This window comes from Henckelia pumila, chromosome 2 (genome assembly GCF_033568475.1).
Source record: "Henckelia pumila isolate YLH828 chromosome 2, ASM3356847v2, whole genome shotgun sequence".
NCBI lineage: Eukaryota > Viridiplantae > Streptophyta > Magnoliopsida > Lamiales > Gesneriaceae > Henckelia > Henckelia pumila.
This window is the reverse complement of record NC_133121.1, coordinates 192,669,101-192,696,610: the sequence shown is the minus strand read 5'-3', so window position 1 is coordinate 192,696,610 and position 27,510 is coordinate 192,669,101. Positions and strand designations below refer to the sequence as shown.

The 27,510-nt window shown below is 37.8% G+C and overlaps 2 protein-coding genes, 1 long non-coding RNA gene and 1 pseudogene across 3 annotated transcripts; 2 read left to right on the top strand and 2 right to left on the bottom strand.

Annotated features, from left to right (window-relative positions):
* The first annotated feature begins 8,952 nt into the window (after nt 1-8,952).
* On the top strand, nt 8,953-14,897 carry LOC140879278 (uncharacterized). The gene is made up of 6 exons (XM_073282954.1): nt 8,953-10,012; nt 10,333-10,987; nt 11,396-11,774; nt 12,690-12,866; nt 12,975-13,381; nt 14,732-14,897. The coding sequence occupies exons 1-6, from the start codon at nt 8,953-8,955 to the stop codon at nt 14,895-14,897; spliced, it is 2,844 nt and encodes a 947-aa protein (XP_073139055.1).
* Nucleotides 14,898-17,985: 3,088 nt separating this feature from the next.
* On the bottom strand, nt 17,986-19,715 carry LOC140877116 (uncharacterized). The gene is made up of 4 exons (XR_012149243.1): nt 19,607-19,715; nt 18,361-18,530; nt 18,178-18,290; nt 17,986-18,098 (listed from the first exon to the last, which is right to left on the bottom strand). It is a non-coding gene; the product is annotated as an uncharacterized lncRNA (long non-coding RNA).
* Nucleotides 19,716-20,607: 892 nt separating this feature from the next.
* On the bottom strand, nt 20,608-22,595 carry LOC140884223 (clathrin coat assembly protein AP180). The gene has a single exon (XM_073290906.1). It carries the CDS (start codon nt 22,459-22,461, stop codon nt 20,683-20,685), a length of 1,779 nt encoding a protein of 592 aa, XP_073147007.1. The 5' UTR covers nt 22,462-22,595; the 3' UTR covers nt 20,608-20,682.
* A 561-nt stretch (nt 22,596-23,156) lies between these two features.
* Nucleotides 23,157-25,760, top strand: LOC140879277 (high mobility group B protein 13-like; annotated as a pseudogene).
* The last annotated feature ends 1,750 nt before the right edge of the window (nt 25,761-27,510 follow it).

Below are 27,510 nucleotides of genomic sequence, written 5' to 3'. Positions count from 1 at the left end.
TGGATGGAGTTAAAGGTTACAAACTCTGGAACTTGGAGCCAAATGGGCCAAGGTGTTTCAATTCAAGAGATGTGACTTTTGATGAAACAAGAATGGGATATTGCTTGAGGAAGGCAGAGATTAAAACATCAAGTGAAAGTCTAAATGATACTCAAGTCGAGGTGGAGCTGCAGGAGAAGGAAAAAGGTGAAACTCAACATCTATCAGATCAAGAAGAGTCTACTGAATCTATCACACCACAAACAGAAACCAACCTTTAATCTTACAGATTAGCAAGGGATAGGCCAAGAAGAGAAATTAAGCTCCCTATCAGATACTCAGATGCAAATTTGGTTTCTTATGCTTTAAGCACAGCAGAACAAGTGGAGTATGATGAACCATCATCATATAAATATGCAATGCAAAGCAAACACAAGGATCAGTGGAAGTTGGCAATGAAGGAAGAACTCGACTCACTGCTGTATAACAAAACTTGGGAATTTGGTTGATAAACCCAAACATCAAAGAATCCTAGGTTGTAAGTGGATTTATAAGATCAAAGAAGACTCTACAACAGCAGATATAGTCAAGTTCAAAGCAAGATTAGTCGCAAAAGGTTACTCTCAAATTGAAGGGATAGACTTCAATGAGATCTACTCCCCTATAGTGAAGCACTGTTCCATAAGAATGATACTTGAAATAGTCACCCAGATGGATCTATAGCTGGAACAACTGGATGTAAAAACAGCTTTCCTTCATGGTGATTTAGAGGAGACCATTTACATGGAACCCCCTGAGGGCTATCTAATTCCAGGTGATAAAATCAAAGCTTGTTTGCTTAAACGGTCTCTCTATGGTTTGAAACAAAGTCCAAGGCAGTGGTATATGAAATTCGATGAGTTCATGAAGAAAATAGAATTTCATAGAAGCTGCTATGACACATGTGTCTACTTTAAGGAAGAGCTGGATCACTCAAAAACATATCTCTTATTATATGTAGACGACATTCTTATAGCAAGTAGAAGCAAGGCTGGAATTCAGAAGCTAAAGAAAGAATTGAACTCTGAATTTGACATGAAGGATCTTGGAGAGGCCAAGAAGATATTGGGAATGAAAATCCAGAGAAACAGAAAAAAAATGAAATCTGTTTCTAAGCCAAGGAGATTATCTTGCTAAGGTACTCTTGAGATTCAATATGAAAGAATGCAAATCAGTTACCACACCACTTGGACAGCACATGAAGCTGTCATCAGATCAATCTCCTACAGATGATGATCAGAAGAAGGAAATGGAATACATTCCTTATGCAAGTGGAGTGGGCAGCATAATGTATGCTATGGTGTGTAGTAGGCCGGACTTGGCTCATGCTATAAGTGTGGTTTCCAGGTTCATGGAAAACCCGGGGTTACAACATTGGGAAGCTCTTAAGTGGATATATATTAAGGTACTTAAAGGGTTCAGAAAGTATTGGACTGTTGTATCAAAAACAAGAAGATGGACAGAAACCAGTGGAAGGATTTGTGGATTCAGACTATGCTGGAAATATTGACCCAAGGAAGTCTTTAACTGGTTATGTGTTTACAATGTTTGGGACTGCTATAAGTTGGAAAGATACTCTTCAATCTGTTGTTGCCTTTCAACAACTGAGACAGAATATATAGCCTTGACAGAAGCTATAAAGGAAGCGATTTGGCTAAGAGGGTTGATCACTGAACTTGGGTTGAAACAAGAACAAGTAGTGATTCATTGTGACAGTCAAAGTGCCATTTATCTTTCAAAGCATCAGACTTTCCATGAAAGAACCAAACACATAGACTTAAAGCACCATTTTGTAAGAGACATAATTGGGAAAGGTGAAATCAAAATTGAAAAGATCAGTACAAATGATAATCCTGCAGATGCTCTAACGAAGACATTGCCTCATTTAAAGTTCAAGCTTTGCTTAGACTTGATTGGAGCAGTGGAATTGAAGTAATCAGTAAGGAGGAGGAATGGATATCAACCATGGTTATCAGTCAAGGTGGAGATTTGTAGAGGTGTGTCTTTCAAACCAGCTGATCATGTATGGGCCTCGGGAGGGAAATAATATTGTTGGGCCTAATGCAAGAATTAAGTCACTGGCCATGATTTAATTCTTTGGGCCTAAACATGGTTTGTTATTAAAGGGAAGCCCATCAATGTGCTAGCTGTTGTGGAGTTGGGAGTATGCCTTATAACGGATTCAGTTTTCTTCTTTGAGGGATACAACATATACAAGCTGAGATCAGGGAATGCGATTGAGAGACGATAAAGAATCAATTCTCCAGAAACTTGAAGATCAACAAGGGTAACACTCACTGGGAATCGAAGGAAAGAAAAAAGCAAGATTGCAGCTGTGATTGAGGAATTGAAAGTTCAATCTGTAATTTTGTAAATCTGTATCAATATTATTTTCTTTGTTATTCGATTGGTGAAGTGTATCAAATCTTGGATTGTTCATTAATAAGAAGTGGCGATCTCCCGTGGATGTAGGCTGATTATAGCTGAACCACGTAAATGGTGTTCTTGGTTCTTATGCTTTAAGTTTTCTGTATTGAATTTGTTAATCTTCTTGATTGAGAAATCTCTGTGATTTGTGTCTGGGAATTCTCTGGGCTGTTCTTCGAATTTGGCTTAGTCGATTAAATCGAATTAGATTGACACCTTAACAATTAGTTTTCAAGTTAATGAGATAGAGCCCATATTTTTTTATCGTCTTGAGCCTCGTTTTTCTCAGGACCAGCCCTACTCGATTTAAAATATTAATGGATTTGAGTATTTAAAATCCTTGTCGGAGTAAATTATTAATATAATCCTTGCTTCTCCATTGCGCATGCGACAAAACTTTCAAGACTCTCGGACTCAGACTTTCTAGATAAACTCATGTTCGTACACCAACCATTTGAGATACATATATATATGGATTCCTTATAAAAAATAATGATATATTGTATATATTACTCGTCTGTGAATACATGTGCTGTTCTTTTGTATGAGTGAGATAAATGAGGAACACCACTATTTCAATACATATGCATTCAAATTGTTTCGAGCATTTCCAAATATTTTGTTGTTATTTGGTAACTAATGACACACATTATTCAACATAAGCCTCACTTTTCCTTGAAAAGACATTGAACGCTAATCCAAAACTACCCATTCTATTCCACTAGTAACCTAAGGTACATGAATCAAAGTTAATTTCACCCGCAAACAAACTTACCATTCCACTTATAAATAAGCATACTAAACAACCAAATATGCACAAAACAAGAACAAAACAAAAGCCTTAGTTTCCTTAATTATAACAAAGTTTGAAGAGGAAAACATGGCAAACCTGAGGATATTGGCTTTAGTCTGCGTCGCGTTGTTGTTGGTGTCTTTCGAACTCGGAGAATGCAAGAATATTAAGTATGGAGATTTGAACGCCAATAGAATTCCGCAACTTAAGACACCTCCTAACCCAGTAAACGAATACCACCGGGGTTGTAATCCGAGTGAACAATGCCGGTCGGGAAAAAGATTGTTGAGCACACCACCAGAGGGTACTCATGGTTAATTAATTTCAAAGTACTTTTCGATTGGGTCAACAAATTACTAAACACAAACACTAGTTTGTAGCATGATCATTTTCTTATTGAACTAGTTATAATAACTAATGCTTTTCTAGCTAGTTCTAGGCACCTACGAGAATCAATTATGTATCATTTTATTTTTATTTTTACAATATACTGTGGTTTGGAATCAATAGCGGGTAAAGCATATAAATGGATTGATTGTAATGATGAATTGTTATTGTAATGCAGTTATGTTCTTACATATTTTCCTAGCTCATATATTGTGTGGAAGATATAGCAAGATCGTCTGTTAAGAAATGGACTTAGATCTAAGTCACTCCAAAAGCTAGTTCAAAAAGGGAGTTTTGTCCAAGCCTATATATTCTTATTATTAAGACTAATCATTTAATTAGAAAACGTAAAATAACGATAAAAACACACAAGGTAACATTTTTATTGGGAAAATTGTCAAAATCATGTTATTCAAAGTTGATCACCAAATTTTGGTTTTGGTTATCTAAGACGCTAACTAGTCAAAATTGTCTCTTGGTAATGTAAGTTTGTTTTATTTCTTTGTGGCTTTCAATCCCATTTCGATGTGTTAAAATAATATTATATTTTAGTAAATTCTCACAATGTCTTCTACGGGTGGTTCGAAGCTACAGAGGGGGTATCTGCAGCTGGTGGCCTTTCATTGGCCCAAAACCATGTGGGTCCCACATGATTGATGTGGGATCCACATGATTTTGGATGTGTGGCCAATCATTGGCCACACACCTACAGTGGGGGTAATATCCCACTGTAGGATCGAACCACCCGTCTTCTACCAATTTTTTGTACATACTTTATCAATTTTTTTTTAAATTAAAATTAAAAATAGTTTTATTTTTTTAATATATGTTTAATATTTATGATAAATTTAAAATTATTTTTTGTATGTATATTATTATTTCTCCCAGTCAGTTTCTCCCCATTTCTGAAGCTTCGCCTCGCCATCGTCTCTTTCAAAGTTCCTCTCATGCCGCCACCCGCTGCGCCCTTGCCTTTTCCAGCCGCGAAAATGATATGTTTCTCTCCCGTCGCCATCGTAGCCAACCTACATCAACCCCTTCTCAAATTATAGGTTTTCGTTTTCTTGATGTGGGTTTTTAGATACCATTTAAAAAAATTAAAATTAGATTGTTTCAACAAGAAACAAAGCACTTTAAGTTTCACAGGTTTTCCTGTTTGACTTCAAGCCTTGAATCACCGTCGTGGCTGCTGATGCATCATTGTCGTCTGGATTTTGCCGGTCATTAGTGATGGAAATTTCCAAGTTCAAAGAGGCGGTGGCGCTGAAAAATGAATCTGGGCTACTGTTGATGTTGTCCCTATCATGGTTCGTAATCTGGTACGTGCTTTCGTTGGAGTTAGAGCAGAAGGAGAGGGTTCTGTTGGCCAAAGCCCAGGGGCGGCGGCGGCGGAGGCTTTTCCATGGCTTTGAGCGGAAATGGCAGATTCATTTTCTTGCTCATATGGGCTGGTTTTTCTACCAAGTTTTATGGCAGCCAGGGAAAGGAACTAATGGTTGCGAGTATTGGTTTCAGTTTTCGGTGGTGTACGACGCATTAAAAGCTTGTACGGGGTTGGTTCTATTTTATTTATCACGATAAATTTAAGTACATTTTCGAATGTAAAAATTAATATCATTCAAGTATTTAACACACAAATTCTGGGAAAAATCAGTGTAGTTATAGTCAATAGAGTGGCAACTGTTGGTGGCGTCAAAAACTTCAAATTTGAGGAGAAATCGATGTTGGTGAGCGACGAAGGGTTCCAAAATTTGGAAAATTGGAAGAGACGATATCGAGGTAGTGTTAAAAAAATAGAGAGAAAAGGGCTGGAGGAAGGAAACTTTAATTAAAGGGAAATGTTATGTCTACATGGAGGGTTACACACTACACAACACTATACATAAAATTACAAAAGTATCCTTCCACTTTATTTGAAAAAACTCTTTCCAAAATTCATTTATGTAATTTCAAGTGCTACGTGTAACCCAACGTGTAACCCTCAGTGCACATGTAGCATCACCCTTAATTAAATATTTATTTTAAAAAGTAAAGGTGATGTGGCAGCCAAATAGGCTTGTTGATAGTTTGTTGCACATAAATAGTTGCTCATATGATCAAATCTCTTAATATATAAAAGTTGTTTTTAATAAACGTAAATGTTTCCCGAGTTATAAATTAATAATAAAATTTGCTAAAAGAACTGCAGCTCATAGCTAGGGATGGTAATGGGGCGGGGCGGGGACGGGTTTGCCGTCCCCATCCCCGCCCCCGAATTATACACTTGTCCCCATCCCCGGTCCTGCTTAACCGGGGAATCCCTGTAACATCCAGAATTTTCTTAGGTGATTTCGCATGCATAACTAGGAAATAATTAAAGTAAAAATTTTAATAAATGGGTTAAATGACTTTATGTGAATTATGTGATTCTATGTGCATGATTTAAATATTATTTTTAGCATTTAACCCGCAATTATGCCATTTATGGAATTGTTAGAAATATTAGTTTTTTATCGCGTAAACGGGACCGTGGATGAACGAGATGATAGATTTTCACTCAAAATATTTTATGAGGATTTTATAAGCCTTAAAATATTATTTTTAAGGTATGACTTTCTGAAAATAATAGTTTATGTGTATATATATATATTTATGGAGCCAATTTTCACTAAATTAAGTAATTTTAAAGGCTTTTAAGGAGTTTTAAAAATCCTTTAAAATTATATTACGAAAATTATCTGAAATTAGTTAATTTTAAGAGTTTTATTTTTATATTATTGTGATATATTATCGACCCAATAAGTCTAGATAATTAAGATAATCTCAAAAATTTTATATCTAGACTTATTTATTCATCTCATTCACGTTTAATTTCCCTAGCCACCATCTCCTTCTTCTCCATCGTTTTCACCAGAAAACTCACATCACACACAAGCACTTTGAAGATTTAATCGAAGTTTTGAAGATCGTTCGCCCCGGTGATCGTCGTACGCGCCCTATTAACGTTTCTACTTTGAAAATCAACCAATGCACATTTGAATTCTCTTTTTGGCCACCATTTAAGTTTTACATTCTGATTCTTGCATGAAAACCATTGATATTGCATGTGTTAGATTTTTATAAAGAATATGCAACCATGTTGAACCGTATATGTTCTTTTCCCATATTTTCTCACATTTTTCTTTGCTTTTCTGATATGGTTCGGATCAGGCTGTTGGAAGGGAGTTAGGGACGTGTCTTAGGGTCCTTAGGGTTGAGTGGTGTAGTCGGTTTGGGGCTTGAATGGTCAGACATGAAGCTGTTGGTTTTTGGTGCATGGTTCGCGCAGGTTCAGGGTTATGAGGAAAGGGGGTTTGTTCTCCTTCCTCAGACCATGTATTTGTGCGTGATTTGTTGGGTTAGAACCGTATGGATGTTAGCTAGGTCTAAGAAGTGGTTTCATGGTCATTGGTGGTCTGAGCAAGCCGCACGATGGAAAACGCCGCAAGTGCTTGCGTCTGCGCGTGAGCTGCAGATGGGCAAGATTCCAGAGCTTCGGTCTCACTCCATAGTTGATGGTTTGGTCTGGTTTTTGGCTTGTTAGAAACATCTGGGAGTGGGCTAGACTTGGGCGGTGGTACTCCGGTCATTGGTGGCCGGAGTTGGCCGGCCAAATGCCGGAATTAGGTGTTGCACGCGGCAGCAGCTTGGGAAGAAAGGGGGGATCGGGTTCTAGGTTTTAGGGCAGATCCGGGTCGGGTCTGGGTCTTGGGTCAGGTTAGTAGGGTCATGGGTCATGTCAGGTTGGTCCGGGTCTGGGTTAGGTGGTCCGGGCTCGGGTATTTTTTTATTTTTAAGTATTTAATGATTTATTGTGTTTTTTGGCTAAATTACCAAATAATTTTATTTGGGCCTCAAATATTTTATTTAAGTTATTCCAATGATTTTTATGGGCTCGTGGGCCCCTAGAAATTTTTGGGTCAGTCTGTGAATTTTTGGGCTAGTCTAAAAGTTAATGAGCTTAAGTCTAAGGAGTCAACAGCCTGAACCAATCCATGAAAATTATGCATGGTCCGTAAATATATATTTAATTATTGCATGAATATTTTAAGTAAGAAAAAGTATTGTTTTTACATTTATTATTAAATAATTAAATATATATTTACGGGCAATATTTTATGAAAATAAGATCATGAAAAATTTTATGTATGTGCATGATACTATATGTATATGTGTGATGCTGGGCAATGAAAAATATTTTAAGGGAGTTGAAGTGGGTGTGTGACAACCTACGGGATTGGAGATGGGATGCCTAGGCCCGGAGACCTTTCCATATGACACGGGACTGTGGGTCGGGATACTGGGGCCCGATTGCCTTTCCATACGATTATGATTATGTTTTCCTGATGAAAGGGCCAAGAGGTGGAGATCCCACCGCCACGTACGTTGGTTTTAGATTGATCAATCGACATGACACGTCACACAGCATGGATATAACCTTCAGATTTTTAAATGATGATAGGCCCTTATTATGATGCATGATGATTACGTATGATTATGTATGCTATGTTACGTGATGATTATGATACATGTATTATAAGGACATTTATGGATATATATATTATTTATTATGTATCTTGCATGTATTATGTGGTGCATCATTTTTATTCATGTTATTACTATGAGATAGAACGTGCTGATCCTCTAGGCTCACTAGACTTAAATGGTGCAGGTGAGCAAGAAATAGATCTAGAGAATGTTGCTCCGACTGGTGGTGAAGACGTATGAGCTCTCGGCGGCCGGCTAGCCCGTGACCATCGCTCTAGTCAAGTTTTCAATGAATTGAATATTATATTTTCCGCACATGTTTTATGATTTAATTATGGGTTTATGGAGTTTAGGTGAGAATTTTTATTGAGAGGTTGATAATGATTTTATTGCATGAGTTATACTTATTTTGTTTGCATGCAAATTCTTATTATGGATTTTTTGTGGGAACATTTTTATGGAAAATTATTTATGTTTATAATTATTTTAAAAAGTAATTATTTATTATATATATATATATACGTTTTAATTATATATATATATATATTATATTAAATATTTAGTTATTTATTTGTAAAATAAAAAAAATTAGTAGTAGTAGGATCGAGTCGTTTCATTTGGTATCAGAGAGCGGTCCTTGGAGGGTACTAGCCTACTGCGTGGAGCTCAGAAGTCGCACTACCAGTCTGTAAGTTTTAATGTTTTAATTATTTTTATTTATGGGGCTTAGGATTTTTGATATATTGGTTTAAAGTATGAAAAATTTTAAGTGTACTTAGTTATGCATTGCGATCACGTGAGAGATTTATGGAAATTGCAGTATGGGTCCCCGAAGGAATCCCCTGGAAATCAACCCCAATAATGGCGATGAGACGAACCAGAATCCACCTCCGCCACCTCCACTTACTCCGTTCGAGCAGGCCAGTGTGAACATGTGGGCCGGGATTACGAGACTGCTCGAGAACCAGGCTGCTCAGCCGAGGAAGTCTCATGAGGAGGATGTAGCGGAGAGATTCAAGAAGCAGGAGCCCAAGGAGTTCAAGGGAACTACCAATCCACTTGTTTCTGAGGAGTGGATCCGATCTTTAGAGACCATATTTGCCTATATGAGAGTCACTGATGCTGACAGGGTTCGATGTGCTATATACATGCTTAAGGAGGATGCAGCTCTTTGGTGGGAAGGAGCTGTAATCGGAGTGAACTTGACGACCCTGACTTGGGAAAATTTCAGGACTATGTTCTTTGAGAAGTACTACACTGCAGAGGAACGAGGCAGATTGATCAGGGAGTTTATGAGTCTCCGTCAGGGAGACAAGTCTGTTGCGGAATATGTGAAGCAGTTCGAGAGAGGATGTCATTTCGTGCCCCTGATTGCGAATGACGAGCAGGAAAGGCTGAGGCACTTTACTGATGGGCTTAGACCGGATATCAAGCTAGACGTTTTCATGGCTGATGTGGCGAATTATAGTGCAGCAGTGAAGAGAGCTTTGAGGTCCGAGCAAGGGAGAAAGGAGATGCAAGCAGCTTACCAGCAGAAGAGGCAGTTTCAGCAGCCTTTCCGTGGTCAGTCTTTGCAGCCGGCGAAGAAGCAGTTTACTGGGCCGGTTAAGAGCCCGAATCCTCCCAGACCACAGCAAAGGCAGCAGGGCCCACAGAGGCCACAGCAGAAAGGGGCAGCCGCCCCAAATCCTGGAGGTATTCCCTTATGCAAGACTTGTCAGAAGCCTCATTCGGGGCAGTGCATGGCTGGTTCAGGTGTCTGTTACAAGTGTAAGCTACCAGGGCACGTTGCGATGAACTGCCCTAATGCGAGGAACATCCCGGGGCGTGTATATGTCATGCAGGCAGAGGAGGCTGACCTAGACACGTCTTTGATCACGGGTAATCCTAACTTTTGTATTTAAGATTCGATAGTTTGCATGATTATTTCGATAGCGTGGAAAGTTCGTATTTATGTGATATTTTGAGTGAATTGCTCTTGCATGTGTAGTATAAAGGAAATGACTAGGAATTTGGGTAATAGTATACTTAAGGGAATTGTTGTGAATTATGGGTTCAATTAAATTATTTTTAAGTTGTATGTGCGTTGGGACATTTTCTAAGTGCAGGGAAGATCCTCGTTAGAGGTAATGCTACATATGCGTTGCTAGACTCAGGAGCTACGCATTCGTTTATCTCTCAAGAATTTGTTAGGCGGGTAGGCATCATATCTGAGGATGCTGTTACGGGCTATGATATTACCTTGCCATCTGGAGAGATTCTTACTACCTCTAATGTACTTAATGGTGTTGAGTTGGAGCTTCAGGGGAATATGATTAGAGCCGATCTAGTGGTTCTACCGATGTCAGGATTTGATCTCATTCTTGGCATGGATTGGTTATCAGTTAATGGAGCTTTGATAGATTTTCGGAGGCGATCAGTTTCAGTGAATCCGTCAGGCGGAGATTCTTTCATATTCCTTGCAGCTCAAAGCAGTGGTGTTTCGCATGTCATATCTTATGTGCGTGCAAAGAAGTTATTGCGCAAGGGTTGTCAGGGCTTCCTTGCAAGTTTAGTAGTTGCAGCGGATGAGCCGTCTTCTAAATCTATTGCAGATGTTGAGATCGTTTGTGAGTTTTCGGATGTCTTTCCGGATGATGTAGTAGGAATTCCACCAGTCAGAGAGGTGAAGTTCAGTATTGAGCTGACACCGGGTACTGTGCCTATCTCTAAGGCACCGTATCGTCTTTCTCCCACTGAGATAAAAGAGTTGTGGGATCAGATACAAGAGCTTTTGGAGAAGGGCTTTATCCGCCCTAGTATGTCACCTTGGGGTGCGCCGGTCTTATTTGTGAAGAAGAAGGACGGTAGCATGAGGTTATGTATTGACTATCGAGAGCTGAATAGAGTCACCGTGAAGAATAAGTATCCACTGCCAAGGATAGAAGATTTATTTGATCAGTTGCAGGGAGCTTCGGTGTTTTTTAAGATCGATCTGCGATCGGGTTATCATCAGCTTCGAGTCAAAGAGGAGGATGTGTCCAAGACTGCTTTTCGGACACATTATGGGCATTACGAGTTTATGGTGATGCCATTTGGCCTGACTAATGCTCCGGCGGTTTTCATGGATCTCCTGAACCGTGTCTTTAGGCCATATCTTGATCAGTTCGTCATTGTCTTCATTGACGATATTCTGATATATTCGAGGAGCTTGGAGGAGCATAGACATCATTTGTAGACAGCTTTGCAGACTTTGAGAGAGCAGAAGTTGTTTGCGAAATTCAGCAAGTGCGAGTTTTGGCTCGAGCAGGTGGCATTCTTGGGCCACATTGTTTCTAAGGAGGGCATAGCAGTGGATCCATCAAAAGTCGAGGCTGTCCAGAATTGGGGAATTCCGAATAATGCCTCAGAGATACGCAGCTTCTTGGGTTTAGCCGGTTATTATCGGAAGTTCATCAAGGGTTTTTCTTCTATAGCAGTATCATTGACCAAGAAGAATGCCAAGTATGTTTGGAGCAAAGAGTGTCAGAGGAGCTTTGATCAGCTTAAGGAGGCACTTACTTCTGCACCAGTGTTGGCAGTGCCAATGGATCTTGAGGAGTTTGTGGTGTATACAGATGCGTCTAAGATGGGCTTAGGCGCTGTTCTTATGCAGAATGGTAAGGTTATTGCTTATGCATCGAGACAGTTGAAGACTCATGAGAAGAACTATCCGACGCATGACTTAGAGCTTGCAGCTGTTGTGTTTGTGCTCAAGATATGGAGACATTACTTGTACGGTGAGAAGTGCCAGATTTTCACTGATCACAAGAGTCTCAAGTACTTCTTCACCCAGAAGGAGTTGAATATGAGACAACGTCGATGGTTGGAGTTAGTTAAGGATTACGACTGTGACATTAGCTACCACCCTGGTAAAGCTAATGTAGTAGCCGATGCTTTGAGTCGGAAGAATTCAGTGTTGTCTTGTGTTTCAGTTCAGCAACCTCTACAGGATGAGATTCAGAGGTTTGACCTAGAGATCTACTCCAGTGGGCACGCACCGAGATTATCCACCCTTGTAGTACAACCGACTCTACAGGATCGGATTCAAGAGGGACAGACCACTGATGAGCAGTTGCAGCGCATGAGGCACAAGGATTAGTTGAAGGGTAGTCTTCTTTATACAGTGGATGATGACATTGTTCGATACAGAGGACGTATGTGGGTACCGAGTACTGATCAGTTGAGAGAAGATATCATGTCAGAGGCACATGCATCTCCGTATTCCATCCATCCAGGGGGTACGAAGATGTACCGAGATTTGAGGACCTTGTATTGGTGGCCGGGTATGAAGGGAGATATTGGTCAGTTTGTTTCCGAATGCTTGACTTGTCAGCAAGTCAAGGCAGAGCATCAGCGACCAGCGGGATTGTTACGACCACTTCCCATTCCGGAGTGGAAATGGGAGAACATCTATATGGATTTTGTAGTTGGGCTACCGAGGAGTACTAGAGGATCAACATCTATTTGGGTGATTGTCGATCGACTCACCAAATCTGCACATTTTCTGCCGGTGAGGACTACTTTTACTATGACTCAGTTTGCAGAACTTTACATTAAGGAGATAGTCAGACTTCACGGTATTCCAGTGTCCATCGTGTCGGACCGAGATCCAAGGTTCACTTCTGCATTTTGGAAGAGTCTGCATACATCTTTGGGGACTAAGTTATTGTTCAGCACTACTTTTCATCCTCAGACAGATGGTCAGTCGGAGAGAGTAATTCAGACACTTGAGGATTTGTTGAGGGCATGTGTGATTGATTTCCAGGGCTCGTGGGAGTCGAGATTGCCTTTAGTGGAGTTTACTTATAACAACAGTTTTCAGGCGTCTATAGGTATGGCTCCATACAAGGCTCTTTACGGGAGACGGTGTAGATCTCCTGTGCATTGGGACGAGGTTGGAGAGAGGGTCTTGCTAGGACCCAAGATTGTGCAGCAAACGGAGGATATTGTAGCTCAGATCCGAGAGCGGATGAGGACCGCAAAGTGTCATCAGAAGAATTATGCTGATCGACGACGACGAGACCTCGAGTTTGCCATGGGAGATCATGTATTCTTGAAGGTCTCGCCTATGAAAGGCGTGATGCGGTTTGGTAGGAGAGGCAAGCTCAACCCGAGGTATATCGGTCCGTTCGAGATTTTGGAGAGGATTGGGACGTTGGCTTATCGTTTGGCACTACCACCGAGCCTTGCGAAAGTTCACAACGTGTTCCATGTATCTATGCTTCGGAGGTATGTCTCTAATCCGTCGCATGTTTTGGATTTTGAGTCTCTACAGTTGTCACCAGAGCTAGCATTTGAGAAGAGACCCGTTCGGATCTTGCCTCGTGAGGAAAGGAGGCTTAGGACGCGGTCTATTCCGATGGTCAAAGTCCAGTGGCTGAATCATTCTGAGGAGGAAGCTACTTGAAAAACCAAGTCCGACATGAGGACTCGTTATCCGGAGTTATTCGGTAAGTAATCTAATTTCGAGGACGAAATTCAATTTAATGGGGGGAGAGTTGTAACACCCAGAATTTTCTTAGGTGATTTCGCATGCATAACTAGGAAATAATTAAAGTAAAAATTTTAATAAATGGGTTAAATGACTTTATGTGAATTATGTGATTCTATGTACATGATTTAAATATTATTTTTAGCATTTAACCCGCAATTATGCCATTTATGGAATTGTTAGAAATATTAGTTTTTTATCGCGTAGACGGGACCGTGGATGAACGAGATGATAGATTTTCACTCAAAATATTTTATGAGGATTTTATGAGCCTTAAACTATTATTTTTAAGGTATTACTTTCAGAAAATAATAGTTTATGTATATATATATATTTATGGAGCCAATTTTCACTAAATTAAGTAATTTTAAAGGCTTTTAAGGAGTTTTAAAAATCCTTTAAAATTATATTACGAAAATTATATGAAATTAGTTAATTTTAAGAGTTTTATTTTTATATTATTGTGATATATTATCTACCCAATAAGTCTAGATAATTAAGATAATCTCAAAATTTTTATATCTAGACTTATTTATTCATCTCATTCACGTTTAATCACTCTAGCCACCATCTCCTTCTTCTCCATCGTTTTCACCAGAAAACTCACATCACACACAAGCACTTTGAAAATTTAATCGAAATTTTGAACATCGTTCGTCCCGGTGATCGCCGTACGCGCCCTATTCATGTTTCTACTTTGAAAATCAACCAAGGCACGTTTGAATTCTCTTTTTGGCCACCATTTAAGTTTTATATTCTGATTCTTGCATGAAAACCATTGATATTGCATGTGTGTTAGATTTTTATAAAGAATATGCAACCATGTTGAACCGTATATGTTCTTTTCCCATATTTTCTCACATTTTTCTTTGCTTTTCTGATATGGTTCGGATCAGGATGTTGGCATGGGGTTAGGGACGTGTCTTAGGGTCCTTAGGGTTTAGTGGTGTAGTCGGTTTGGGGCTGGAATGGCCAGACATGAAGCTGTTGGTTTTTGGTGCATGGTTCGCACAGGTTCAGGGTTATGAATAAAGGGGGTTCGTTCTCCTTCCTCAGACCATGGATTTGTGCATGTTTTTTTGGGTTAGACCCGTATGGATGTTAGCTAGGTCTAGGAAGTGGTTTCATGGTCATTGGTGGTCTGAGCAAGCCGCACGATGGAAAACTCCGCAACTGCTCGAGTCTGCGCGTGAGCTGCAGATGGGCAAGATTCCAGAGCTTTGTTCTCACTCCATATTCGATGGTTTGGTCTGATTTTTGGCTTGTTAGAAACATCTGGGAGTGGGCTAGACTTGGGTGGTGGTACTCCGGTCATTGGTTGCCGGAGTTGGCCGGCCGAATGTCGGAATTAGGTGATGCACGCGGCAGCAGCTTGGGAAGAAAGGGGGATCGGGTTCTATGTTTTAGGGCAGATCCGGGTTGGGTCTGGGTCCTGGGTTGGCTCAGTAGGGTCATGGGTCATGTCAGGTTGGTCCAGGTCTGGGTTAGGTGGTCCGGGCTCGGGTATTTTTATTTTTAAGTATTTAATGATTTATTGTGTTTTTTGGCTAAATTAATTAGTTATAAAATTATTTAGGACTCCAAATAATTTTATTTGGGCCTCAAATATTTTATTTAAGTTAGCCCAATGATTTTTATGGGCTCGTGGACCCATAGGAATTTTTGGGTCAGTCTGTGAATTTTTGGGCCAGTCTAAAAGTTAATGGGCTTAAATCTAAGGAGTCAGCAGCCTGAACCAATCCATGAAAATTATGCATAGTCCGTAAATATATATTTAATTATTGCATGAGTATTTTAAGTAATAAAAAGTATTGTTTTTACATTTATTATTAAATAATTAAATATATATTTACGGACAATATTTTATGAAAATAAGATCATGAAAAATTTTATGTATATGCATGATACTATATGTATATGTTTGATGCTGGGCAATGAAAAATATTTTAAGGGAGTTGAAGTGGATGTGTGACAACCTACGGGATTGGAGATGGGATGCCTAGGCCCGGAGACCTTTCCATATGACACGGGACTGTGGGTCGGGATACTGGGCCCCGATTGCCTTTCCATACGATTATGATTATGTTTGCCTGATGAAAGGGCCAAGAGGTGGAGATCCCACCGCCACGTACGTTGGTTTTAGATTGATCAATCGACATGACACGTCACACAGCATGGATATAACCTTCAAATTTTTAAATGATGATAGGCCCTTATTATGATGCATGATGATTACGTATGATTATGTATGCTATGTTACGTGATGATTATGATACATGTATTATAAGGACATGCATGGATATATATATTATTTATTATGTATCTTGCATGTATTATGTGGTGCATCATTTTTATTCATGTTGTTACTATGAGATAGAACGTGCTGAGCCTCTAGGCTCAATAAACTTAAATGGTGCAGGTGAGCAAGAAATAGATCTAGAGAATGTTGCTCCGACTGGTGGTGAAGACGTATGAGCTCCCGGCGGTCGGCTAGCCCGTGACCATCGCTCTAGTCAAGTTTTCAATGAATTAAATATTATTATGTTTTCCGCACATGTTTTATGATTTAATTATAGGTTTATGGAGTTTAGGTGAGAATTTTTATTGAGAGGTTGATAATGATTTTATTGCATGAGTTATACTTATTTTGTTTGCATGCAAATTCTTATTATGGATTTTTTGTGGGAACATTTTTATGGAAAATTGTTTATGTTTATAATTATTTTAAAAGTAATTATTTCTTATATATATACGTTGTAATTATATATATATATATATATTATATTAAATATTTAGTTATTTATTTGTAAAATAAAAAAAAATTAGTAGTAGTAGGATCGAGTCGTTTCAATCCCCGTCCCCGAACCCGCGGGGATCAAATCCACATCCCCGTCCCCGTCCCCTATTGCAGATTCCAACTTGAAATTTTCGTTTTTCCAACTCATTTTCTTTATATAAATCCAGTGACATACATATAACATTATAATCTCAGCTTATTATTATTATTTATTTATTTAATATATTTTCGGGGCTATTGGGGCGGGTTCGGGGTCCCCATTTGAGTAAGAAATATATTTAATATTGTTGGTTTGAATGCGTTTATATATTTTGCAATAATTAATATTAAACAATTGCATGGAATAACATATAACATTTATTTAAATGTCCAACATAAAGATATTAACTCTAAACTAAAAATTAAAAATTTTATCAAATAACAAAACAACAATATATATCAGGATTTTTCATGGCAATTACAGTTATATAAATGACCACCGGTTCCACAAGCAGGTGGTCTACATCTTCGTTGTCCTCTACGCACTACGGGAACATCGACAATTTCTTCACTCCTCTCTTGTTGCTCATCTGAATAACCAGGAAATATTACAGGTGAAACAACGTTTCTCTCGGGAGCCAGAGTATTACGTTGAACAGGTTGCTGCCAGTTAGCATTAAAAAGATCTGTAAAACTTTGAATATTTTCCCAAAATGGAGTCTGATAACCAGCATCAACATATGAACCAGATGGTCCTGCCCTGTACATCCTACCGCATGGTCCGGTATTGTGCAATCCACCAGATGGTCCTGCAGTATACAATCCACCAGATGGTCCAGTATTTTCAAATCCACCTGATGGCCCCGGAGTGTACAACCCACCAGATGGTCCAGCTGCGTACAACCCACCAGATGGTTCAGCTGCATACAACGCACCAGATGGTCCAGCTGCGTACAACCCACTAGATGGTCCGGCATTTTCAAATCCACCAGATGGCCGAGGAGGAACAAACCCCAATGATGACTGATGCGAATCAGGAGATGGCGCACTAAAATTTTGTGGAATATTATTTTGTTCGCCAACATATAAATCGTGGGGATATGGCCGGAAACCAAGTCCAGTTACTGTAGGCGATATAATGAGTACAGTAATGCGCTCAAACCATGGAAAATAATCATCATCAGTCTGCTTAGATCTTCTTCCATGTCGATCGCCTCGGGCAACATGATTCAATTTTCTATTCCAATTAATAATAGCATTTTTATGATGTTCCCTCCAATTTGTGTTGCGATGACCGATTCTACTGATGTTGTGTAGGTCATCGTTGTCAAATGAAGGCCTTGGAATAGACTGGCGTATTTTGAATTGCCTCAGCACCCGGTTTGGACGATGCATCTCCACAATTTCAAAACAAATTAGAGGACAAACACATCGCCATATTCTATTATCGTATGCATCAATGATCACTTTAACGTCTGGATCTTTTTTTTTATAAACTATCCAGTTAAAATGCATAATAAAAATATCAATTTTAATTAATAAATATAAATTTATTTAATTGTTGTAAAGTTTCAATAGACCAATAACACACCTCGTCATTAGTCATACGATCAAAACAATCTCTTATAATTCTAACAGAGTGTGTTGGTGAATGAGTGTAACTGTACACATTTAACCACCTGTAATAAAAAAAAAATTTTAAAATTATGAGAAAATGAAGTTGTAATTTATACAATGATAATAATTTTTAAATATTACCGTGCACCATAAGGAGCAAATGGAATATTCTCATCGCCTGCATTTTGAGGCACGGTAAGAGATAAGCCTTTCAGATCAGGGTTAACATATTTAATCCGGCTCCATGCCCATATCTGTCATTAATAATAAATAAAATTAGAAAATTATTATAATGTGATAATAGATTAACAAAAAATTTTATACCTGTAGGATAAATAGAGGCCCAGATATTATAGCTTTTCCTATACATGTGGCATTGCATAACTCACGATATAGAAACGCCAAAACTGCACTTCCCCAACTGTAAGATCTGATGCGATCAATATCCTAGAGTAGTTGCAAAAAAATCAGTCTAACAGATCCTCCTTGATAATCTGGAAGCATGATTCCTTCGATAATCATTAATGCTATACAACGAGTATATTTTACGACATCTATCTCTGGACTATTATCATCGACAAGTGCAGCCGTGCAATGCTCATATAAAGCGGTCATCGATAAGTGACCACCTTTGAAATACGATGTCAGTGGCGTAAATCCCAACAAATCCAAACATATATGTTGCCACTCTTCAACATTGTGTGAAATATCTATACCAGTTACAGGCTCACCATCAATAGGCAGACCCCAAATAATGGAAATATCCTGTAAAGTGATGGTTGCTTCACCACATCTAAAATGGAACGTGTGTGTTTCACGTCGCCATCGTTCAACCAGAGCAGTAATCAAATGATTATCATAAATTCGAGACCCACATAGCAAAACACCATAAATCCCCATGTAATTTAAATATGCAATCACACGACTGTGCAAGCCATTCACATTAAATAAATTTCAAATCAAATTATCTGATCGTTTGGCTCGAACTATGTCATCAACTGTTTCTGTAGATATACATCTAATTATAACTAAATTGCGTATTTAAATATTTAATTATTCAAATTAAATAAATAAATATACATAATTATCTACACGAATTAAAATATTTATCAATTAATTATTATTTTATAACAATTAAAAACAAAATAAAAAAATTAAAAATTAAAAAAAAACAAGTAAAAGTCTTGCATGCAAAACCACGGATGGAAATCTTGTGTGGAGTTGCTATTATATTATTTGTCTTTATCATTATAATTTCAAAACACAGTTAAAGAAATTAATTTATAGCAAATATTATTCATCACGATCCCATAATTGAACGACTTTTTTTTTTCTTTTTTTAATTCATTCAATCAACTAAAACCAAATCTTATGGCCGATTTCAAATGAAAAATAACCTAATGCTTCAATGAATTTTCTCAACTCAAAATACGAAAATTAATTTTGAAATATAACACTTACTTCTGAATTGAATTTGCAAATAACATAATGCTTCAATGAATTTTCTCAACTCAAAATAAGAAAATTAATTCTCAAAATAAGAAAATTAATTTTGAAACGTAACACTTACTTCTGAATTGAATTTGAAGACGAATAACCAAGAAAGCAAAACCACCACTGCTTCAATAAATTGAATTTCCAGACGAGGACAGAAGAAAGCAAAACCACCCCTGAATGCCCGTGAATTGTTGGAAAAGAAAAAAATATGAATTGTGAAGAACGAATACATCTATTTAACAACATTATTGTACATAAAATTTGGCCCACAACCCTCCATTATGCGTGCTGCCAAGATTGGTGGGGGACGGCGGCTAAAATTGGGCCACAACCCTCCATTATATGTGCTGCCAAGACTGGTGGGGACGGCGGCTAAAATCGGGGGAAGCACGCCACGTGAGCAGCGTCCGCTGCCACTAGCAGCGGACGCTGCCCACATGGCAGCGTCCGCTGCCATGTGGCTACTCCTCCTCACATAAAGCGGACGCTCGAATAAATATATTCAAGCGTCCGCTATCACTGACAGAGTTTTACGGTATTCGTGTAATTTTTCTTATTTCACGTTATTTTTGAAATCAAATTGTTTTTTTACCGTAAATTTAATAAAAACCCTAAATGATATGATAAAAATTTAACAATCCAAATCTTTAAAAAAATGTAAACAAGTAAAAGTAAAATTTTACATCTGATTAATAAACATGAATTGTCAAAATTTACAATATCATTGCCATCGTCATTTCGTTGGGTTTAATAATTTTGTTGTGGGTGGGAATAAATTTTTCAGCGTTGCGGGTTCATATATTCCCTTCTGAAATATTGTGTGGTATGCTTTGGAAGTTGGTCATGTTGCTATCTCCCTTAGGTCTTATCGTTCGTGCACATTCTTCGATTTAACCCCTGCATGAGCCAATTGACCTCTGACTCATGTGGGATGAGGTCTTTATCGGGTCAATCATTTTAAATTATTTTGTTTCAAATAACAATATTATTCCATATTTTTTTTCCACGTGTACCACAAGAAGTAAGGTTAGAATAGTGAGAAGCAGTAATTGTGCTAAAAAAGGGGGGGCCAATAATTGTTCATGTCAAATAAAGAATAAAACCGAGGAGGAATAAAATAAAGGGTAAATGTAATACAAATTTCACAATTTAAACCATATGTTTAGCTATAATCTTGTTCTGGTTTTGCAACCACAACTGTTGTTCGTGCTGTAGATTATACTGATTTGTGGAGGTACTGAACGCATTTTCGCCGGAAAGTGCATTGAAGGGATCGTTCTCGTTGTGCAAAACCGGTGATTCTTGATTCGAATTCTGTGCAGAAAACGTAGGAGTACTTTCTTGAGCTGTAGATAGGTCAAGATCCAGTAGAAATGGATTGTAGTGATTGTTTTCTGTACTGTCGAATAATACATGCTCTGTTTCTTTTTTCGAAATATCTGCATCTCTTTTTTGTACTACAAATGCATTGAATTTGTCAGCATTTGGGGTCTTGGAATTCGCTGATGTTGATGACATTGTTTCGGCGAGCACAAGCTCCCAGTTTTTGGAAATGGGTGCATCGAAAGATTTGGGTTCGTTGATCAGATCTTGCTCCCTTTCGTCCTGCTCCGACCAGTCGCTCAGCGACACAAGATCCGCCATTGAATTTGAGACGGGCAATGATCGTGTGGAACAGGAGTCGCTTATCCTAAAAGCATCGTCCCTCTGCGAAGGTTTGTCGAATTGATCCGAGTAAGCCTCCAGATCAATGGAGATAGCAGGGCTTATCCCATTCTCCGTGGCGCTTATGAGGTCTTCTAGAGAGGTACATTGTGAGCCAAATTCACAAGTTGATCTCTCGGAGAATGAACTTGTTGCCACCGAGAATTCGGACCGGCCTCCGTAGCTGTGGTGTCGGGCTGATCTGGAGGCGACGGTAGGAGTCGAGGGAGCAGGGAGAAGCATAAGCTTGTTTGTGGGCTTGACAGCAGATGAAAAAGAAGACTGATCTTTCAAGAATTCTTGCAGCGTTTCGATGAGTTCCTCCGATATCGTCTGCACGCTCGGATACTCGGAGGTTCTCCCTACGCCCATGCTTTTGCATAAGTCATAGAAAGAAGTTAGTTCTTGGTATTGTTTGGAAGCCTTGATACATGTCTGAAAGGCAGAGACACAATTCTGATATTGTAAATGGAAAAAACTGTCCAAAAGAAGGGACAGCCCATCAGAAATGTCTTTGTACAGCTCAAAACTTTCTTGAACCACAGCATACAGAGAAATAAGCACCAAGCGATTTGTTTTCGCAGCTCCGGTAGGCCTAGTGCCAATAGCACGATCCAGCAACCGTTGCCAATACGAGATTTTATCGAGCAACATCGCGGGCTTCAAGTCGTGAACCGGTTCGTTTGGTTTCCGACTTCTTGACCTGTGGTAGCTCCAACTCTCCAGCTCCTTGTTAGTATATCTTCGCTGAAGCTTCCCCGTGAGAAAGCACTCCAAACGTTCGTCGAGGTAAAGAGCGAAGGTACGCACAAACGCGGTGAAATCCCATGGGCTGGAATTGGAGTCGTCCCGGAAGCCGGAAAGATTGAGAATCTTGGCTCCTCTCTTCATTGCATGGAGGACTTCTCTAGGGAAATATGGATCACCATCTTGGAAAATCCGAAGAACGAGCATCAACGACTTTAACGCCACGACCCAATTGCGGGTTCGGCCTATTCGTTTGCCGATGGCTCGAGCGCAGGCAGCGGCGTGGACTTTGTTGGAGGAGACTATCTGCAGGACTTCAGATACATATTTGTCATCAATGGGGACATCATCATGTGTCGTGGCTTTGAGGACCGAAACTTCGAGATTGGAACAAGTATTGCTCGAGACCACCTTAGCAAGACCGATGCTGGTTTGATCTTTTACTGCACCGATTGCTTTTTTAAGCTTGCTTGGCATTTTTGGACATGGAAGATTATTGAAAAATGATGATGGTTTTTTCTTCAATGTTTGGGGAACAAGGGGAAGGGAGATCCTTGCGACCAGAGTAATTTGTGAATGGGGATTCTATTTGGAATCGGGAAACAAAGAGATCTCCTTGAGTCTCTCCTGGCCTCACAAGTTTTCACCACCTTTATTCCCTTTTGAGTTTTACATTTATGACCTTATAAATGGTTATATTTTATTAAATCTTAAAAATGAAAATTATTTGCATACATGATACATGTGTGTGTATATATATTAGTTTAATAGCATATATTCTGGTGTGCAGGATTTTCGTGAGTGGCCACTAACATTTCACGCACCCTAGTTTGTGGTCACTTACGAAAATCCTGTACACTAAGGTGCGTGACATCGAAACTCATATATATCTATATCTATATCCCTATAAATCAGTTTAATTGTGTTTTTACGTTATCGCCCTTCTCGTTTATACATGGTTTGACCATCATTATCTATATTCTATATCAATTATCCATCCTATTAATTAAATTAAATTATTTTATCATATGGTTTGCCCATGGTTTGACCATATTGATTAATTTATTGAATGGTGTGCATAGTTAATTGTATTCCACGATACTTTATCATAATCTGACCGTCTTCATGTGTGCATAGTTGATTGCTTGAATGGTGATATCCAGACACTAGGAATGACAATGGGTCGGGTATGGATAGGATATCACGTATCCATCCCCATACCCATTTATTAAATCATCCCCATACCCATACCCATATCCATACCCGTCGGGTATTCAATTTCATCCACATCCCCATACCCGTCGGATTATCGAATATTCATACCCTACCCATCCCCCATTTATCTATCTACCTCATACAAATACATTTGTTCAAATTTGAATTATTTTGATAAAAATATGCTTATTTATCAGATTTTATATCAAATTTATAAGAGAAAAATAAGAAAAAAAAAATAAAAGATAAAAGAAATCAATAACCTAATAACCTAAAAATTATAAGAAATAACAAAATATTGTAAATAATTTATCTCAACATTATTATCTTACATAATAGCGTTAGATTTATATTAATAATTTTCATTGTTAAATCCAACTAACATAATTCAACAAAAAAATTAAATCAGCATTTCTTTAATATAAATTAATATGTAAATATATATAAATTTATATTTATATTATATTTAGTCGGGTATAGGGTCGGGTATGGGTAGGATATCACTACATCCGCCTCCATATCCTTATACGAGATCCTCATACCCATTTACCCATTTATTTAATCGGGTCCAAAAAACACCTCCATACCCTCCTCCATTCGGGTCGGGTATCGGATTCTCCATTGGGTTCGGAGAAAATCGTCATCCCTACCAGAGACGGACCATAGTAGTGGGCTAGCCTTGGCTCTAGCCCAGGCTAGCCCATTTGCTTATTGGGTCATATATATAAGTTATAACTTATATATATTATATATCAATATGGATTATGAAATAATGTTTGCTAACCTACAAAAAAATATTTATGAATTAATGGATAATTTAGAAGAGGCTAATCTTGTGATATTAGCATAAATAAATTTTAAAAATTACACCAAATTTATGAAAATATTATATATAAGTTAACTTTTCAACATATGTTAAAAAATAAATAATAGTAAATTTATTTCATCATACCTTTAAATAAATGTTTGCTAAAGAAATCTAAATATTAAAATACAATATAATACTATTTTTAGAGCATAAATAATCAAAAAAAAAATTTGGTTATTAATAGTGTTAGTGGCATTCAAGAAATGAGAATAAAACTTAAGAGACTAATAATACAATATATATAGGATAGGCCCTTAGTTTTTAATCGATAATTTTTTAATATAAAACTTAGCCCCTCTCGACTCAAATTTTTAGTTCCGTCCGTGGTGATATCCCATTAAATTCTTATGAAGACACTTACCAAGCTGAGAAGGAAATTTATTTGAAAATCGTGGGAAACAAGAAGCGCCAACATGAGGCAATGAAGCCTTGGAGGAAGAACAAAAACAGAAGGCAGCTATGGAGTTGCTTGAACAATATCTCGAGTTTAAACAGGAAACAGAGGAAGAAAACAAGTAGAAATCAAAGTAAATCCTCAAGGTTCTCTTATATTCTTGTTTTTTTTTTCTTGGTTTTAATGTGGTGTTATTTTCCTGATATTTGAGATTTTTTTTGTTTGGGCAGGAAGAAGAGGGATCCTTTGAAACCAAATAAACCGTTGTCAGCATATTTCATCTTTGCGAACGAGCGTCGCGAAGCTTTGTTAAAAGAGAGCAAAAATGTTTTGGATGTAAGAATGACAAGGAAAAATTGCATTCCTCTTTGTGTGTAGTCATATCTTAGATTGCTTGATTTTCACAACGCTTGTCTTCTTTTAAGGTTGCGAGAATCACTGGAGAGTATTGGAAGAACATGAAGGAGAAACAAAGGAGACCATATGTGATATGAACAAGTAACATTTGTGGATAAACCCCCATTATTCCTAAAAATCAAATTCTTTCTGAGATTTTGATTTTTGATTATCATTTTACTTTTCAGATTACATTCAAAAACAAAGAACAGTATACACAGACATGGAACTGTACAAGCATAAGAAAGAAGAAGAATCAAAAAAATTTAGAAAAGAAGAGGACGAACTATTGAAGCTTCAAAAGCAAAAAGCGACGCAACAGCTCAAAAAGAAAGAGAAAAAACAGAGAATGATTAAGGTTGTCTATAAATTTCAAACATTTCATATTGTTAACTTCGGATTTCCATAGAGTAAACCCAGTTCGTTTCTCGATTATACACAAAAATCAAAGGTCAAATGTCAGAAAGAAAAGGGTGAAAAGAATGTTGATCCTAACAAACCAAAAAAGCCAGCATTTTCATTCCTACTCTTCAGTTCAGTTGGATTCATATTCAAGTTTTCGAAGGAGATACAAAAACAAGACCTTGATCATTAAATTACATTCATTTTCAAGAAATTGAAGCGATTGGCCGAAGAGCGACGTGGAATCAACAAGTCCAACCTCAGCGCTCTCATCTCAATCAAATGGAAGAAGGTACTCTAATAATATATTGGAATTTTTCGTGTCAAGTATCTATCGTGTGTATGCATGTGTATGTATGAATCTTGAATTTTGGTTGAGTGTAGGATATGAGTGAGGATGAGAAGAAAGTTTGGAACAATGAAGCTGCAGAAGCCATGGAAGTATACAAGAAAGAAATTGAAGATACAATAAAGAAAGTGGATATCGTGTACATCCATTAATTACACATCTATTATATTGTTAGATTTTATTATTATATCACACATTTTGGATTTTGTATTCAATTTATATAAGATTAGGCAAATGAAAATTTTGTGTTGAATTTTTTGTGATGTAAAAATTTATATACAAATATTAACGTACATGTAATATCACTTTTTCTAATATTATTCGTTTTCTTCAGATGTTACTCGATATTATAGATATTTCGTCTATAAAATTTTTCGTTCATAATTTGCCACGTGCAACGCACGTGCACATCTCTAGTATATATATATATATATGATTAACCATATAAATTACCATATAAAGAAAACATGTAGGGACCCAACACAGATCACTTACTAAGCAGAACTTAAGACATGTAATTAAACTTACTTAAAGCATAATCAGAATACCAGTGAAAACTAGAAATTATTAAATAGTGACACAACCAGATCGAAAGAAGAAACAGTAATAACCGAATGTTACCCAATCAAATCGAAACGTCCGTGTAGCCACTCAACACAAAAACATAAAACAAAGACCAATTCCTACCCAAGCTCTCATCTATATATTGGCTCAGCATCCACTCCCACTTGGTTCGTCCAACCTAAAACCTATCGCGTGGAATAGGATGTACTGACCCGACCTAGATCACCTACTAACTTAAGCATCAATTAACCTAAAATGGTAGAACCAGTCATAGATAAAATTATGAAATCTTAAACCAAAGTAAAAACCCAAATCTACATAATACAAGTGGCATTAAAACGTAAATAGAACAGTTTATATAACCAAATCGAATCAATTGTACTAGAACAAACCAACTAGAGCAACAGAAACATAACAAAACCTCCAAACAGTCACTGGCTCCGCACCTAACCTTAGCTCGATGGTGGATCAATTAAGTTTTGGTGTATTAAAAAATCTTAAGGCAAAATCTAATCTAATCGATCTGAACCAAGCCAACCAAACTGAATGAATTAGTAAATGAGATAAACTGGTTTACCTAACTGGACTAATCAATTGAACTGAAATAATAACTCGACTGAAATCTTTTAAGCCACAAAAATAAAACTCATTGTCTTAAGTTCAAAACCAACATTCTCTATGAAAATTAGTTTACCTCAGAATAACAACTGGATATTTGATAGATTTTGACGTACCCAACTGACGAGCAAAAATCCAAGTGCACGGGTGCGATCATATCAGCACTAATGAACCGGATCCCATCAGAACTCCGAAAATGGTCTGCCTAAACCCTCGTCACAACAGGCGATTTTTTAAAAATAAAAAATCCAAGCGCACTATACGTGTTCTGTTATCAGAAAGGACGATGACACGGACAAGACAAAAACAAAGGGTACCTTGAATAGAACAGATCTATTTTTAAATTCGTGCTCTTTTGAATCTGTAACGACCCAAAAACTTGAGGATGCTACTAAACATACATTCTTTAAACCTTAAAGAAAAATGCGGAAAACAAAAACTTTCATTAAAAGAATAACTGTGCACCTAAACAACTTTAATAAAATATTTCTCATCAAAGTTTTGCCACCATGAAAAAATATTAAAAGTAAAAATTTGTTTTCTCTTCAAACAAACTTAAAAGATGCACAACATAAAAAGTTCTACTGACGACGCGTTCGTGCGTCTTATCCTCGCCTGATCGTCTACTCCGCTTTCTGCCCACCTACATACTCCTCAATAACATCATTAATTTCATCATTATCTACATCATTCAAGCATAGTGAGTCAAAAGACTCAACA